This window comes from Epinephelus fuscoguttatus, linkage group LG13 (genome assembly GCF_011397635.1).
Source record: "Epinephelus fuscoguttatus linkage group LG13, E.fuscoguttatus.final_Chr_v1".
NCBI lineage: Eukaryota > Metazoa > Chordata > Actinopteri > Perciformes > Serranidae > Epinephelus > Epinephelus fuscoguttatus.
This window is the reverse complement of record NC_064764.1, coordinates 37,330,853-37,348,447: the sequence shown is the minus strand read 5'-3', so window position 1 is coordinate 37,348,447 and position 17,595 is coordinate 37,330,853. Positions and strand designations below refer to the sequence as shown.

Below are 17,595 nucleotides of genomic sequence, written 5' to 3'. Positions count from 1 at the left end.
ACCGCCAATGACTGGAAACTGTTCCCAGTCAGGATAACACCAACATAATCATTGTCTTAGACTCCACCAAGCAACTGATCATGCTAGAGCACACAGTACCCTAGGAAGAGCGAATGGAAGGGGCCAACAAGAGGATGTGCGCCAAGTACCAGGGGCTTGTGGAACAGTGCAGGGGGCAAGGCTGGCGATCTCGCTGTGAGCCTCTGGAGGGGGGTTGCAGACATTACTCTGCAAGGCGTTCACACTGCTAAGCATCACTGGGAGGCAAGGAGGAAGGCAAGTAAAGCTGCAACTGAAGCTGCATAAAAAGCCACAAGGGCGCTTTGGATCAAGAGGGCAGATCTATGGCCAAATGCTGCTGGGACACAGGCCGGAGTCTGATCAACTTTGGTCGGGTCGCCTGGATGAGGGTGGGATTTGTTGAAAGACCCGAAATACCCAATGATCCCAGGTCAAATCACTGATGATGTGTCCTGGCACATTCATAGGATGTATCTTTCATCTGTGTAAAAAGTCTCATCTTGGAAAATAACTAAAATAAAGGGGAGATTCAACGTCCAGTTCCATTTTTTTCTTTCAATATTGTAAATAAGCAAATAAACACATTATAACTGTCAACTTTTATATCACACTATTCTTTGAAACTGGTAAATCACTGCAAACCTAGTCTTCACTCACACAGTGTCAAACTCAAACTGGTCCTCACAAAGATAGACACACAAGAGCTTTGCACACACAAAAGGCACTGGGCTTTACACAGCATGGAAATAAGGCTTACATGCATCTGTGCTCTACATGGTACGTAATCTGAATAGCTATGCCTTACACAACGTCTATTACACCATCGCTCTCTCTGTCTTACACAAATACACAGGCATGCAAGCATTTCTCTCTTTAACACACACACACACACACACACACACACACACCGTTATAATGGCATGTTAACCAGCCGTACATGTTTATCTTGATGCCTTACAGCATCTACATTTATTACACCTCCCCATCTGCCCCCCTCCCTCCACATACACACACACACACACACACACACACACACACACACACACACTCACACATATATACAAACACTAACCTCCCCCCTCCTGTGGATCTCATGGGAGCCCTGCCACACATTCTTTAGTGCACACTTCATTGTAGAAGTGATTCAGAGCAGCTCATGGCCAAATAAGACGAAAAGCCCTCAGCTTGATTTGCATCAGAGCAGTTTCTGCCCGGACATGACTGTTAGTGGATTTATAGACGCTGAAAGAACAAAGGGTTGTGACTCAGTGGAGCTGGATGCATTGACTAATATTTGACCAGTTGTAGATATGAAGTGCAAAGAATTAGCAACTGTATAGAAGATCATTTGTTTGCATGAAAGTATCCGAAGTTCAACGTGTTAAGGCGGCAATTCACTTCAACAGAACTTTATTTATCCCCAAGGAAATTCTTGTGTCAGAGAGTGCTTCAATTACAGTAACAACACTTAACATTTATAAACATAATGTCCTGTTTATCAATTTAGTGTCACGTTTGATTTTTCATGAAAAATAGTAGTACAACTGTACCTTTTATTTTTATAATTTCACAGTACTATTATACAGAATCTCCATGGAATCATGGGAAAGTGGAGGAAGTACTCAAAACTTTAACTTTTAGGAACTCTTCGGCCACAAAATGACCATTTGTAAATCAGTCAGTGCGTTTACACGCACAGTTTAGTCAAGGTACTGTTGTAGCTCAACTAGGTCATTTAAATGGAGTACTGTCCTCGTCCCAGTATACAAGGTAAAGGTGGAGCACATTTTAATGACTTTATATACTGCTGGGTAGTTTCATCTGTAAGAATACATCATCATTTATTTGATTATTATTGTTTGTATTAATTATTTGAATCGGCATCTATTAAATCAAGAGCTTTCGATTTACTGGTCCATGTACGTCCCAACCCTCACCTGTGGTCATGAGCTCTGGGTAGTGACCAGAAGAATGAGATCGTAGATACAAGCGACCAAAATGAGTTTCCCTCATGGGGTGTCTGGGCTCAGCCTTAGAGATAGGGGGAGGAGCTCGGACATCTGGAAGGAGCTCAGAGTAGAGCTGCTGCTCCCTCACGTCGAAAGGGGTCATTTGAGGTGGTTCAGGCTTCTGATCAGGATCCTCCTGGGCTCCTCCTGTTAGAGGTGTTCCAGGTATGTCCCACTGGTAGGAGGCCCCGGGTCAGACCCAGAACACGCCGGAGGGATTATATATCTCATCTGGCCTGGGAACACCTTGGGGTCCTCCAGGAGGAGCTGGGAAGCGTTGCTGGGGAGAGGGATGTCTCGGGTGCTTTACTTGGCCTGCTGCCCCCGCGACCCGTCCCTAGGTAAGTGGATGAAAATGGATGGAAAATATTAGCTAAGTATAACAAATAAATGTAGTGGAATAAAAAGTACAATATTCCCTCAGAGATCTATCAGAGTAGAAGTATAAAGTAGCATAAAATGTAAATGCTTGGTTGAGGTGTAACTACAAAATATTTAAGTACGGTACTTGAGTAATGTACTTTGTTTTATTTCAACACTGCAGGCAGGTGATTCTGATGAGTGGATGATCCAGGATGAACACATGACAGCAGGAAAAAAACACTGTGTAGGAAAAACCATATGACAAACAGGAAAATAAAATCCCCTACAAAATAAAATGTCTGTATTACTGGCGACGCCTGTCTGTCTTACAGAAGTGTGTGGAATGAACTTCCTGTTGTGCATCAGGAATCTGCTGCGTCAAGTTGAACGCACAGAGACAGGAAAACACAGGAAACATATTTGACCTTCAGAATAAAAGCATAGTTAAATATATTAAGTAAATCAAGTAAAGTATAAGTACCTGTGAAATCTTTGCAAAATCTAGTTTCAGTATCATTTTTTGACACATTGAGTCCCTGAGGTCTCTGAAACAATAGAGCTGAGTTTGAAACTGCAGTCGCCGCTCTAGTATGAGCACACATACCTGACCTATTCTTATTCTCATTATACTGTGACCTTTCACACACATTCTTTGGTCCATATTTTGCATATTCTTGCACAAAATGTATGTCTCTGTTATTTTAAAATAGGTATATTGTAGATATTTGTATGCATCTGCACCAGTAATAGCCACAGCTGGAGGCATGTGGTCTGTACAAACAGATGTACGTCCATCCCATTCTCATGAACAAGATATCTCCCGAACGCACTGACAGAATTTTTCATCAAATTTGGTACAAACATCAACTTGGACACAACAATGAACTGATTTTGGTGGTCAAAGGTTAAAGGTCACTGCGACCTTGTATCCTGCACATTCTTGTGAAAGCAAAACCTCAAGAGGGCCTTCTGGGAATTCCCTCAAATTTGGCACAAACATCCACTTGGGCTCAGCAATTAACTGATTAGATTTTGGTGGTCAAAGGTTAAAGGTCACTGTGACCTTGTATCCTGTGCATTCTTGTGAAAGCAAAACCTCAAGAGGGCTTTCTGGGAATTCCCTCAGATTTGGCACAAACATCAACTTGGATTCAACAATGAACTGATTAGATTTTGGTGGTCAAAGGTTAAATGTCACTGCGACCTTGTATCCTGCACATTCTTGTGAAAGCAAAACCTCAAGAGGGCCTTCTGGGAATTCCCTCAAATTTGGCACAAACATCCACTTGGGCTCAGCAATTAACTGATTAGATTTTGGTGGTCAAAGGTTAAAGGTCACTGTGACCTTGTATCCTGTGCATTCTTGTGAAAGCAAAACCTCAAGAGGGCCTTCTGGGAATTCCCTCAAATTTGGCACAAACATCAACTTGGGCTCAGCAATTAACTGATTAGATTTTGGTGGTCAAAGGTTAAAGGTCACTGTGACCTTGTATCCTGTGCATTCTTGTGAAAGTAAAACCTCAAGAAGGCTTTCTGGGAATTCCCTTAAATTTGGAACAAACATCAACTTGGACTCAACGGTTAACTGATTAGATTTTGGTGGTCAAACATCAAAGGGCAAGGCTTACGAGGTGTGCGTCATAAAACATGTTTTCATCCATAACTAAAGAATTCATGTGCTAATTATGATAAAATTTCATACAAATGTCTAACGGGATAAAATGATCATGTGATGACATTTTATATCCGAAGGGTCAAAGGTCAACTTCACTGTGACATCATAATATTCTGCATAAAACATTTCTCTGGTCATTAATCATCATCATATCTCAGACTGAACTGGTGACACTAATCTAGAAACTAAGCTGATTGTACAAATCTTCTGGCTGTCGGCTTGAAGATGTGTGTGAAGCGTCTATGTTTTCCATGTTCAAAGCATTGTCTACGGTCATGGCTCCACATGAGCTTAGACAGACATGGATGTAGTCTTTTTTAAACTTTTTTCCCACATTCTAAACAAATTTTTGTATATGTTACTATTATTTATGTATATGTGTGTGTTTATGTGTATGTATATGACTATGTTTATTGTTATATACTAAAACTTCAAGGCAAAATCACTATTTGTGAAAAACTACTATAACATGTAATTTATTTTGACTAGATTTAATTTTGTCTAAATATATTATGATAAACATTTTGTCTAAATTAAACTTAGGCCGTGTCTTCAGTTAGAAACAACTCCCAACCCTCGTGTGACTGGTGCTTTTATTTTGAAGGGGATGAACCGGATGCGGTGTAGTCTTCAATGTAACCTGACGTCAGCTGGTGAAGTGACACTTCCACTGAGTCGCGGCCTCTCCCCAGGACCGTCCCCGTATTTCTCCTGCTTTTATCGGCTAAAACAAGCTAACGGACCGCCGGACAGAACCGGACCGAACTCTGGGCTCTTATCTTCGGCTGCGGTGTCTGACGGCGTCGGTAACACCGGAAACAGCGGCTTGTTAAACATTAAACACTTCCATGACGTACTTGTAGTGTGTGCGGTGATGGAGGAGAGCTGCTGTTAGATTTTAAATCAGTGTAAAGTGACTCGGACCGCAGCTCGTTAGCTAACATCACCGGATCACCTCCATCGGTGGTTTTAAACACTTCCATGACGTACTTGTAGTGTGTGCGGTGATGGAGGAGAGCTGCTGTTAGATTTTAAATCAGTGTAAAGTGACTCGGACCGCAGCTCGTTAGCTAACATCACCGGATCACCTCCATCGGTGGTTTCCATCGCTTTAACCCGCAGCAGCAGCAGCCATGGCCGGGGGACGGACCGCTCTGCTCCTCCTGCTGTGTTCGTGTTTCCACCGCGGAGGATCCTTCAATCTGGATGTGGACAAACCGTCCGTGTTCTCCGGACCGGAGGGCAGCTACTTCGGCTTCTCGGTGGACTTCTTCAAGACCTCGGACAACCAGAAGTAAGAGGACGATGATGATGATGATGATGATGATGAAGAGCATGTTCTGTCTGAACCCTGCTGGTCATTTATGATAAGTTTGTAATGATCGATTCCTTCATCACAACTAAAGTCTGATATTAAAGTTAAAGTATCAGATCTAAAGTGTAGAAACACTCTGTAACAAATAAAGTGCTGCATTCAAAGATTCACTCAAGTCAAAGTTCAGTAACACAAAATATACTTAAGTTCTAAAAGTACAAGTACTCATTATGATGTATTAGATGTACTGATGCATTCATGTGTTCATCAGGTTAATGTTGCAATTGGTAAAAGTGGAGCTCAGTTAAATAACTATATAGTGCTGGGTAGTGGGGTTGCAGCAATATACCGATATTATGGTATGCCATGATAACCGAGGACATCACATTTTTGGTTTCCTGTTTCCTTATTCTTCATTCTGCTGATCTTAGACCTGCTGTCCTCATTCATGGACACTTTTTTCGTGTCCAGCAATCTCTGTATCTCTGCCAAGTCAGTCTGATCACATTCATGTCTGACACTTGTGTATTTATGATTAATAATGTTTGATAGGCTATGGAAACAAATTTGAACATTTTTAGCAACAGTAACAAGCTAAGATACTGTTAATTAGGAAGTACTCCATTGAAGATATTGGGAGTTTATTATCATCTTGTTTGAGGTCATTGGGACTTTGCTGTTGTTGACAATATTTATTTTTTTTATTCTCACTGGGTCATCCCAGTTAGCTCAGAGAAGTTAAAAATCCACATCAAACAAAAGTTCAGGTCTCAGGAGGATATAAAAGTTGATGTATGTACCGTGTACATTTACTTATTTACAATATTGAAATAAAAAAGCAACTGAATGGAGAATTTCCTTGATTTTAATTATTTTCCAAGAGGAGACTTTTTACACTTCTTCCATTAACAAAAGTGGTTTCAAGTTTCAATTATAGTAGTGAGACTTTTGATTTCATTCCTTCGAGGGTCATTCTGACTGATAATAATAATGATTCTGTGATATCGTGATTCCCATAAACTGCAATACTCTCTGAGACCGTTATCATACCGTTGCAACACTATTGCAATTTTCAATTGGGCCTATAAACAAATTTAATTTAAAAAACCTTCACGGAGAACCTATTTGTCACTGTTCGCACGTTGGAATTTTAAGTGTGTGACACATCAAAGCCCTGATTGGCAGCCAGTGTGAGGGATGATAACATTTAAAAGGAGAACACTGTGAGTGGGACAGTGGATCGCTTTATCGTATGGAGCAAATTACAACAAAGCACCAGCAACAATGACCTACCACTGAAAGAGAAAAAAAACTGTCAGTAGACAGTATCATGAAGCTACCCGTCTCACATTTTCCTATTTTTATTATTTTATGTTATTATTTTTTATGTTTATGTCAGACAATTGCAGTGCAGTAAAAAGTAAAATAATAACCTCTGAGATAACAGCCTACAAGTACCTCAGATCTGTACACGACAAGTACTTAAAAAAATGTTCTTCATTACATTCCACTACCGCCTTTGTGATGGTGGTGATATTTGTATTTTCGGAAAAAAAAGTCTTTAGCTTCATAAAAAGTTTTTAGTAAATGTGGCTAACAGTAACTTTAAACTCGTAAAACAGCCAAATTAGATCCCAAAACTGTGTTTAATTCTTCTCAGTGGGACATCATATTAATAATTAAATATTATAATAAATAATTGATTTCAGATTTGTGAAGGGAGCTCTACTCAAGTACCTTAAATTTACAGTACAGTTATTGAGTAAATGTACTGTAGTTACATTCCACCACTGTAACCCTTAAATCTAAGGTGTATTTTAAGCAGCTTCTCTTTTGAACTTGAAGGAAAACTGAGTCACGAAAATGGATTTAGTGGAGCCTGAGCTCACATGAAGGCGTATTCACAGATATAAAGATGGTAACAGTTTTCTGAAACTGTTTGTGATGGAAGATTTTACCCAAAGTGCTCATGTCCTCATTTCCATTTCTGTTTCAGTGGAACGTCTTTGTTACCATTATAACACTCATGATGTGTCTGCAGTTTTCCTCTTCTTGTTCCTGTCGAGTGTTGGTTTTTTAAAAGACACCAAAAACAGGCAGCTCATGATCTAAACCTCTTTTATTATGTAGCTTTATTCTTGTCACCAGTGTTAGATTCCCTTAAACTGTTCTCTAAAGTGTATCCTCAGTGCACAACATTGAGTTTAGTGAACTTAGTAATGTTAATATGACATCATGCATCAGGTCACGTGACATGTTAATGTGCAGTTTTAAATGATGTGTGTGCTGCATATCAGGAGACAGAAAAGAAAGCTCATCCTCATACAGGTCATCTCCGTTTTTAAAATGTCACTTTCTTTTTTATTTTACTAAAGAACCTATTGAGTGGCATGCAGTAAAATATATTTAAAAATATTTGTCAGTTGGTAAAAAGCTGTAGTTAAAAAAACACATCCCTCTGAGATGTACTGAAGAGTGACATGAGTTGTTGTTGTAATCCTCCTGACAGCCTAAAATAATCCGCTCCTTCAGTCAATAAAACTGTCTCAGTCTGAATGAATCAGTGTCCATAAACTCCACAGCGTCTGACAGAGTGTAAACAGTTAACAGTTTTGTGTTTCGTGCGAAGTGTAATCCTCCGAATGGCCCTTTTGCTTTGTGGCCAAGTTAGGAATATAAATCCTGTTTCACTCTGCAAGTAAACAAAGACTTTCTATATTTCCTGGAGCTCTGCTCTGACCCTGCAGCATCACCGCCTCCAGCCAGATAGCATTTGATACCACAGAGCAACATTGACGTAATGATGCTGCAGATGGGCAATACATTACAGGAAATCCTTTACATGAAGGGCCTTTTCACACCTGAAAGTCTGAACCAAGTTCTGCCTCTTTGTGACATCATCTACATTTGATCCGGATAATAACGGAGACGAACTTCCTGGATCAATAACTGCCAGCGAAATGTTGCTAAAACACAAGTGACTCTTCTTTCCAACCAAGACAACGAGCTACATGTCATTAAGACAGTCTGTTATATAACATAATGAACAGATAACCATACTCCATATCGTACCGTGTGTGATCAGCCAGCTGTGAGCCCAGTTAACAAGGACTGTCTATTAAGTGCAGCGCTGAAAAGAAAAAGTATTGAGCTGTGGCTCAGAGGTAGAGCGGGTCGTCCACCAATCGGAAGACCAGTGGTTCGATCCAGCGTTGCCATGTGTACGATAATTTGGCCCTCTGTACGATGTACGATCAGTAATCCCAAAAAAAGGCCAAATGTACGATAATTTGACCATTTCATGAGTGTGTGGTTGTAATCAGTATGCCAGAGTTTTTTGTGAGCCCTGAAGGCATCTGTTCCCATGTGACATGTTTCCAGCCAATCGCACTTTTCTTAGCATGAGATACGGGTGACGTTTGTCTCTGAACAATGAGCGTGACTGGCTGAATGGTCAGCTGTACCCGCCCCACGAGGCGCTAGGACCCGTCAGGAAGTCGAGCGAGAATGAGATTCAAAACAGAAGAAGAAGAAGAAGAGGAAAAACAGAAGCAAGGAAAATGGAAAAAAAAGTAAACCAATAAAGTAAACACTAGAGTGACTATATTTGTCTAGAGCGCATCAGTGGGATTTTTATTTTGGTTATGACGGGTGTACGATAATTTCCTTCAAAATACAATAAGTCTCTGGTACGATAATCCTACATTTCCCACCTGGCAACGCTGGTTCCGTCCCTGGCTCCTCCAGTCTGCATGCCAAAGTATCCTTGAGCAAGACACTGAACCCCAAATTGCTCTTGATGGCTGTTCCATCGGTGTGTGAGTGTGTTAAAAACTGAGTAGCGTATGGCACCTTGTATGGTAGTCTCGGGCCACCAGTGCGTGAATGGGTGAATGTGACTCATAGTGTAAAAAGCACTTTGAGTGGTCAGATGACTAGAAAGGTACTATAGAAATGCAGGCCCATTTACCATTTAACAAAATTTACTGTGAAACACTGCAGGTCACCAAATATTAACTTCACTCTTTGCAAATTATTTTTATGTGCCTAATGTTTTATAATCACACAATTTAAATAAATCATTTGCTATTGTTATATTTTGTGAGTAAAATCTGAATCTGCAGTGTAACCAGTTACACATCTCAGTCAGGTAACTGTAGGATAATGTTTTCCTCTGGAGAAGAAGTCCATGTGAATGTCATCATGTGATCTCATTTTTGTGAATCATAGTCTCCAAACTTAACAAATCCCCTGTCTGATGATGTCACTTATTACATATATCTGTAACAACTCCCATCTTCACTCTGAGCTCTTCATCAACACACGTCTTTGTATGTTTTTAAGTCGTGTCATGGCTCGAGGAATGGAAATGTTCATTTGTTGGTCAGACTGTCTCGTCCAAGTAGGTTTATTTGTGTAATGTTTCGATCTAACAGACATCACGATATGACACATTACATAACAGTTATACCAGTACGACAGTGAACAGTATTATACGGCAAACCTCCATCTCAGACCAAAGAATGTAAAGTGCAGATCTGATGTAACCCTTAATTCTCCTCTCCTCCCTTAGGTCAGATGTTCTCATTGGAGCTCCTCGGGCGAACACCTCCGGCGTTGTGGTGGAGAGGGGGGCGGTGTACAGCTGTCCCTGGAAGAGCTCAGCCTGCCAGCAGCTGCAGTTCGACAGCTCAGGTACCAAAAACTCTCTTTTATCTTTCACGTTATAGGGATGATGTTCAGAATTACAAAGATATGGTTTTGTTCCTGCCTGGCTTTCTGAGGCCCTGTTCTCCTACATAACAACATTAACCCTCCACAACTATCGTCATCTGTCCTCACATGGAGGATATTCTTTAATAATTATGGCTTTAAATCAGTGGTCTTATAGTAATTTTTGAACACAGGAGTAGTTGTTCGTTTCTGGATTTCTTGAAGGTGACAGGGTGCATACAAAGTACACAGGGTGGGGTGGTGGTGGGGTCAGCAGGGACCCTGTGACCTCCTAGTTGGCTAATCTGGCCTCAGCTGCTGCCCTCCGTGAACAATGAAACTACAACATGTTGAGGGTTCTACAGTAGAGACTGAAGATAGGCAGACTGGGAGTATGATCGTATCAAGCTGGTTAAATTAATAATATTAAAACTCCAAATTGGTGTTCCAACAGCCCCTTTTACCCTGCCTTTTCAAAACAGGAATTTCACACTGTTACTCCGATTCGCTGTTTTGTTTTAAAGGTACGATTGTGGAATGGGGGGACAGAGTTGTCTTGCCTTTTTGTCTTGTTTCCATACCTGAGCTTTTAAACCAGCTGGATTGTATCTATCTGTGGTTACAAACATTTCTCTTTTGTGGTGATATTTTTGGCGGCGTAGTGTTCAGTAATTGCATACTGTAATATACACAGGAAATAGTATGAAATTACTGCATACTATTGAATAGTAAATGATCTGCAGCCTTTTTATTTTAAAAAGTCAACTGCATTGATTGATTAATTAATTTGAAAGCACCTTATGGTCTCCTGCCTGTATGAGAATAATAAAATGAGGGGGAGGTGAAGTGCACTGCTGTGTTGTTTGCTGTGTTGCTTCGCCATTGTTAGCATCTAAACTTGTGCGGTGTTGTGTCTGTGTCACTCTGCGGTTACACCTCCAAAACACTATTTGACAATAATAGCAACAATTTCAAACACAAGTACACAAATCAGCTTCACTATAACTCACAGCATTCACAGACGAACACTTGTCTTTATCTGGACACATTTTCCCACAACATGCTAATGTTATTAGCACAAGCATATGGCATTTTACGTTGTATGAATTAGCCTAGCAGCTAGCGATCTTTCCCTCTACTCATATGAAGCCAGGGACAACAGCAACATTTAACAAAGGTAACGTTACAAAATTCGACTCAATTAACAAAAAACAACTGTCTTATACTAAACACATTTTCCCACAAATTCAACATGCTAACATTATTAGCACAAGCATATGGCATTTTACATTGTCTAAATTAGCGTAGGGACTAGCTGACTTTTCCTCTGCTCATATGAAGCCAGGATAAATCACACACTTAAAATGCTATTTTTGTGGAGGCTTTATTGTCTTCACAATTTATTGTTTCTTATCTGTGAAATTAAAGTAAATAAAAGCTTTGTTTCCACTGAGGGAAATGGTTTCAGCTTACAGAGACAGACAGGAGGTCTGCGTCATCGCGACGTGTAGTTACATTTCTGTGGAGGTGCACGTCAGGATTCAGTGCAGAAGTATAAATTCTGCCTTAATGTCTCCACCACAGATGAAGTTGTTTAATAGTGCAGCGTATGTTGGTCAGCTGGTCTCTTTAGTTAACGTTACTGCTTATCGACGCTCCACTCTGTACACATTAGTCTCTGGGTGATGGCAGAAGAAAGTATTCACAGTATACTTTGTGTTTGTCTCTTAAATATAATCATAAAACAGATTTACAACTGCTACCTTTTGTAAAGATAAATTACAAGTTTACTCCAGCATGTCAGAGCTGTAGACTGTCCGCATGCTGCTCTGCCCTCGTCGTTGAGTTCTGTCTCTTTCTGTCATTGACGTTTGTGAAATGATGCTGAATCGTCCACGTCTGCATTGCGATGCATCTAAGAATCAATCATTTCCCCCACTCCTCATAGCAACAGCGCCAAAATGACATGTGTAACAGTGACAGCCGGCAGGATGGGACCATGGGCAGCACGGGTGGGACATTTTGACAACGTGCGACCCACCGTGGGAGATTTATGCATGCTGTCTAAAATCACAGTGACATAATGCTGCCGTTGTTTGGTTCTGTATAAAAAAGTAAACTAGGTGTGAAGAAGGGACTTGGTGGCGGCTCCGTAGCACCATCTCTGTGTAAAAAGAGCTTGTGCATCCCAGGTAAAATGAGCTTTACCCAACAATGACATAAGCTGTTCAGTAAGGGTCGACTGTGAGACAGTTAAGTTAAGAAGACAAACTTAAGTCGTCTCCAATTTTCTCTGTGACCGTTCATTTTAAATGTTGATAAGTGTGGAGACACAGCAGAGCTGCCGTCACCAACCTGGTGTTAAGTTGATTCTGTCAAACGATGTCTTGACCACAAAGTAAGTAGTGTCGGGGTCACTTCTCAGAAGTTGGCTGTGATGCAGTTTGGTTTCCCTGTTATGGTTTACTAAGAAGAGACTGAGCCGTTTTCATGTTCGGGTACAAAGAGACCAGGGGCCTGTATCACGAAGCGAGATCAACCTTTCCTGGGTTACCCAGACCTATCCTGGGTTGACTAACCCTAACAATGGCAATCAGGATAATCGGTATCACGACGCTGGATATCAACTCTGTAACTCAACCCAGGGTTGCTTTATCAAGAGCCGTGAACGCGCACGCAGCGGACCAATCACAATCATGAGAGAAGCGCAGCATCACTGAGCGTCACTGAGCGTCCTCACAGAGCGCCGTATGTGAGGAAACAAAAGTATTTCTCATGTGAGGATCAGAGATTAATTCTACTAAAATATGAGGAGGAGAAAAGCAGCATTAGAGAAAAGGCCAACACCGTGGCAGCTGCAGGAGGAGGAAACATGCGTGGCAACGCATAACGGGATGAATAATGTTTAGTTTTAGTTTAGATTAGTTTATTTGCACATAATGTTAAAAACAGACAGTATAACATTTACAAGATTAAAAAAAGAAAAGTGCCAGAGAGGTTAGAAGCCACTAAAAGCTTATCAAAGAAATTCCCCTGTCAAAACATCAATGAAATCACATAATAGAGAAGAAAAAGAAACGGGTGAGGAAAGAAGAAATAGAGGAGGAGAGAGGGGAAAAATCAAGACAAAACAAGGCAGCAAATAAAATGATGTGTAGGTTAAATGACTCATCACTGGTTCAAGTAGCTACAGTACCTGTACCTGTACATCTGACACTGATCACACCCTTGAATCCCATGAAATCAATGCTGCGCAGATGAATTGTGTGTATTACAATTATCGTCTAACATCATTGCGTCTGATAAACTGGTCTTCTTTGTCATAACGTTATATATGCTACAATAAAGCTTAAAGCTGACGCCACAGTTAAATCATATCAACACCAAACTGATAGTCTGAATAAAATCATCCTGATATTGAGCTGTGTTAGAAATTAACAGCTGTGCAGAAATATACCTAGTGTCCCTCTTTAAGAAACAAAAAGGAAAATCCCTCAAACACCATGAAGTGTAGACATGATAGGCTACTTTCCACATTTCCAGCAGCAAAGCTGTCAGTTAGGCCCATTATCTTTAACAGGGATCATTATCTCCAACAAAACAAAATGTTGGCACTAATTAATGGTGCTATTAAGTGTCCGCAAATGATCAGTTTCTTTCTTATGAAGGGCTGGGATGAAAGTTCCACTTCTTTCCACTCCTTTTTGAACAATCTTTTCACTGTCTGTTGTTGTTGCTTTCTTTTCTTTTTAATGTTCAAAATAAACTTTCAAATCAAAATCAATCAAATGAATTAAACTTCCCGTCATGACTGGGCTGCATTTCTGTCAGCCATCAACAGCTGATTGGCCAGTGGGTGGTGCTTTTTATAGGATCAGATTCAATCCTGAACTTACCCTGCTCCGGAGCAGGATAGCCGTTCAGAGTAAGTTACCATGGTGATCTACCCCGATAAGAACTGAACCGGCTTCGTGAGACCGAAAACCCAGGGTTAACCCTGAAGTTACCTCGCTAAGACATTAATCCTGCTTCGTGATACAGGACCCTGGAGACATTGATGTGGACACAAGTTGTTTTGACACAAAAACAGTATTCTAAATATACCATGTGGTTCCATGTCGACACAGTCTGCTTCAGATAAAACAAATCTTATCAGACAGTCCAAACTGCTGATTTATTCCTGATTCAATAACGTTATTCTCATCATCTGTCTCTCAGCTGCTCGCATTTATCTGCCTGCTGCTGTTTGATGGTGACACAGAACTTCAAATGGTATGGCTATGATGATGGATATTCAATATGGATCGATATTTTCACTTTGCATCGATGATACTGGATAGTTGATCATTGAATTGATATATTGATCCGGATCGATGAATCCTTACATCCCTAGTAACTAGTGTTGTCACGGTACCAAAATTGGGACCCACGGTACAATACCAGTGAAAGTATCATGGTTCTGAGCAGTATCACGATACCACAGCAAAAATGAGGCAGATGTGCCTTTTGTCATTTATAAAAAGATAAATAACTTTTCTATAATACATCAATGGTATTTCAATGGAATAAATTACTTATTGAGTTATTCATACTTCAAAAACAGCATCAGTAAGTGATGAACACAGGAGGGATCAAAATAAAATAAAGAAATAAAATAGAAATCATCCAGCCACCCTCCTCCTCTGACAAGTAAAGAACAGTCCCTTCACAAGTAAAGAACAGTCCCTAAAGTGTGGTGAGGTTTGTGGACCGTTACTGCCACAAAGAGTAATGTGAGTAATGTTTCTCCTCTGACACGTCACATACCTGTGTGCTGCCACGGCTCCGTTGTTCAGGTACTTCTGAGCAGTCATGACACCAACGAAGAGGAAAATATTGGACCTGGAGCCTGGCTTCTTGGTCGCCGGTAAACCACGTCATCTTGCGGTGGCCATAGTGCTCCACCGTATTCCTGTCTGTGTCTGTGACCCCCGTTCAACCCACAACCGGCAGGATTCGCCTTTTGTTTCAGCTGCTGGTTGAAATCTGTACTCACACAGCGTGCTGAATGATTTATTTTGCTCGCACAAAACTATTTTTAGTTGCGAATGCGAGTACCATAGTACAACGGTACTCCAACATTATGGTATCATATGTACCATGGTGTTTTAGTACCGCGGTCTGCCGTTGGTACCAGTATACAACACTACTAGTAACCATGATTGGTTGATATGAAAACACAAACGATTGCAGAACCCTAGTACGAGTATTTTTTTATCATTCACCATCTGAACCTTCAGCAGAACGATCAGGGCCAGACCACTTATTTATTACCAGGTGCCATTATTGTCCATCTGTTCTCAAACACACACAGTGAATGGCTGCAGCAGAAAAATGCAATAAACGGTTTTAAGTTTGATTTCATGAAAATCTTAAAATTATAACTTAAAGTATGAAAACTTTTAGATTTTATTTAAAACACAAGTGAGAGTTAAGCTGACTGAAGCATCTCTGACTGGAGGCCACTCTGATTTTCATCCGTAATAAGAGGCAGCAGCAGCTTTGCCAGCGTGCAGTAACAGAGGATTATTGATGGAGTAATAAGCTGAGCCTGCTGCTGGTGTCTCGTGTCGGGACACATTCAGGAATGTGTGGTGGAGCAGGAGGTGTGTGGACTCGTCCCTGGACTCCGTGAGGAGGTGAACTCCGGCTCTTTGTGTTTCTGTGATGCAAACAGCTCTCAGTGATAATAGTTATTTTATTTATTGTTTCAAGTTGTTGGGAGAGGATCAATGAAAGGAGACAGGAGCTGCAGCCTTGCTGTATCCCTGGAGATGTTCATACAGTTTATTCTTACAGAGACATTTGGCAGGATGTGTTAATGTCCTTCTTTTTAATAGCTTCCTAGAATTGTTATAATTTCCTCTGTAGCACTTTCACTGTGCAGGAGTCTTTGTTAATTGGTCACATACAGACACTAACGCTTTTGGTTTTCTTCCAGTTCAGTTTATTGATTATGTTTTTATGGGTCCATTATTCGTGAAATAGTTCCCAGAGTCCAAGGTGACGTCTTCAAACTGTTGTTGTCTGTGAGGTGTCACAAATAATGATGACCTGATACTGCAGCTCCCGTCAGCGCTGAGTGTTTTTCGTATTTTGCTTTCATCTCTTTGTTTATCTGTCCTGCAACAACTTGACTTCACTTACTGGTGCAGTTTTCAGATAAGTGGCTGTACTCAGCAGTCAGACACAGTCAGAGACCACAGTGGGACATTGAGCAGCTACAGAGACAGATATTTCCCTCAGGAGTTGGTGGAGACCAAAAACAGAGCAAACAGAGATTACACTTAAAGAAAAGCAAGGTCATCTTTACAACGTGTAGGATTTAAAGGTTGAGTGTAGGATTTAGGAGGATATATTGGCAGAAATTGAAGATAATGTAGTAGGTATATTTTCTTTAGTGTATCATCACCTGAAAATAAGAATCATTTTGTTTTCGTTACCTTTAAATTAGCCGTTTATATCTACATAGGGAGTAAGTCCTTGTCTATGGAGATCACCATGTTGCACCACCATGTTTCTACAGTAGCCCAGAACGGACAAACCTAACACTGGCTTTAGATTTCCTGTTTTTCTGTTGGCCACCGTAGTCAGCAGCCCCTCTGTGATGAGCAGTGTTGGAAACGTGAAACTAAACCTATGATCCAACTTGCATGCTAGGATCATTAATTTGCCAAACTGTGCAGTTTTATTTTGTTGTAATGAGGTAACAAAACCGCTAAGGGTAAATGTGTCAGAGTGAAAGTGAAAAGAAACTCAAAACTGTGCCGTAATGAAGAGTTTTTACTTACTTCATTAAATTACTTCACCTTATTGGAGTGACGTTCATCAGGTGGAGAGAATGCCTCTCTAAATTAATGTTAATGCTGCAATCAAGTTGTCCAAGCTTTAACTTCAGTTGTTGCAAATTCAGTTGTGAATATTTAAGATCAATGGGAAACACTTCAGATGTAAAATCAGCATTTTTAGGGGCCGATAATGAAAGTTTAGGAGAGCTCGTCAGCTAAAGAACCAACAGCATCTTCTATTTATGCCTGTAATTTATGTTTTTCTGATATTTAATAAATGACAGTATCAGTTGAGCCTGTTTCTTGTGTGACAAGAAGACACACGTCAGTCTGACTGAGTGCTGGTTTCTTAAAGATGCTAAAGTTCGAGAGAAAGTGCCAAAAGGAAATGAGCAGGACACAGCTGCAGACTGGACAGATACGTTTAAGTATTAAATTAATTGGATGTTCATGTAACTGAGATGTTTCTGTTGGATGTGTGGAGTCATAGAAAGTAAGGACCAACATATCCCCCTCATGTTTCCTGTCTGTTCTCTACTGTGTACTGCTGCCAAATAATGGTACAAGAAGTCTTTAATATTTAAGGGAGTAACTTCGAACCCACAATTTGAGGCACATGTCCACACTGTACGTCATAGAAAACGCAGAGCATTAGAAGCACCAGTCTGTGTT

General features: G+C 40.6%; 1 protein-coding gene across 1 annotated transcript in view; it reads left to right on the top strand.

The window, feature by feature from the left end:
- The first annotated feature begins 5,043 nt into the window (after window positions 1-5,043).
- itgav (integrin, alpha V) overlaps window positions 5,044-17,595 on the top strand; it is a 50,960-nt gene continuing 38,408 nt past the window's right edge. Inside the window, exons 1-2 of the mRNA XM_049594333.1 lie at window positions 5,044-5,362; window positions 9,957-10,078. Of these exons, the coding sequence (XP_049450290.1) occupies window positions 5,202-5,362; window positions 9,957-10,078 (283 nt within the window). The 5' untranslated portion in view covers window positions 5,044-5,201. The remainder of the gene's footprint in view (window positions 5,363-9,956; window positions 10,079-17,595) is intronic.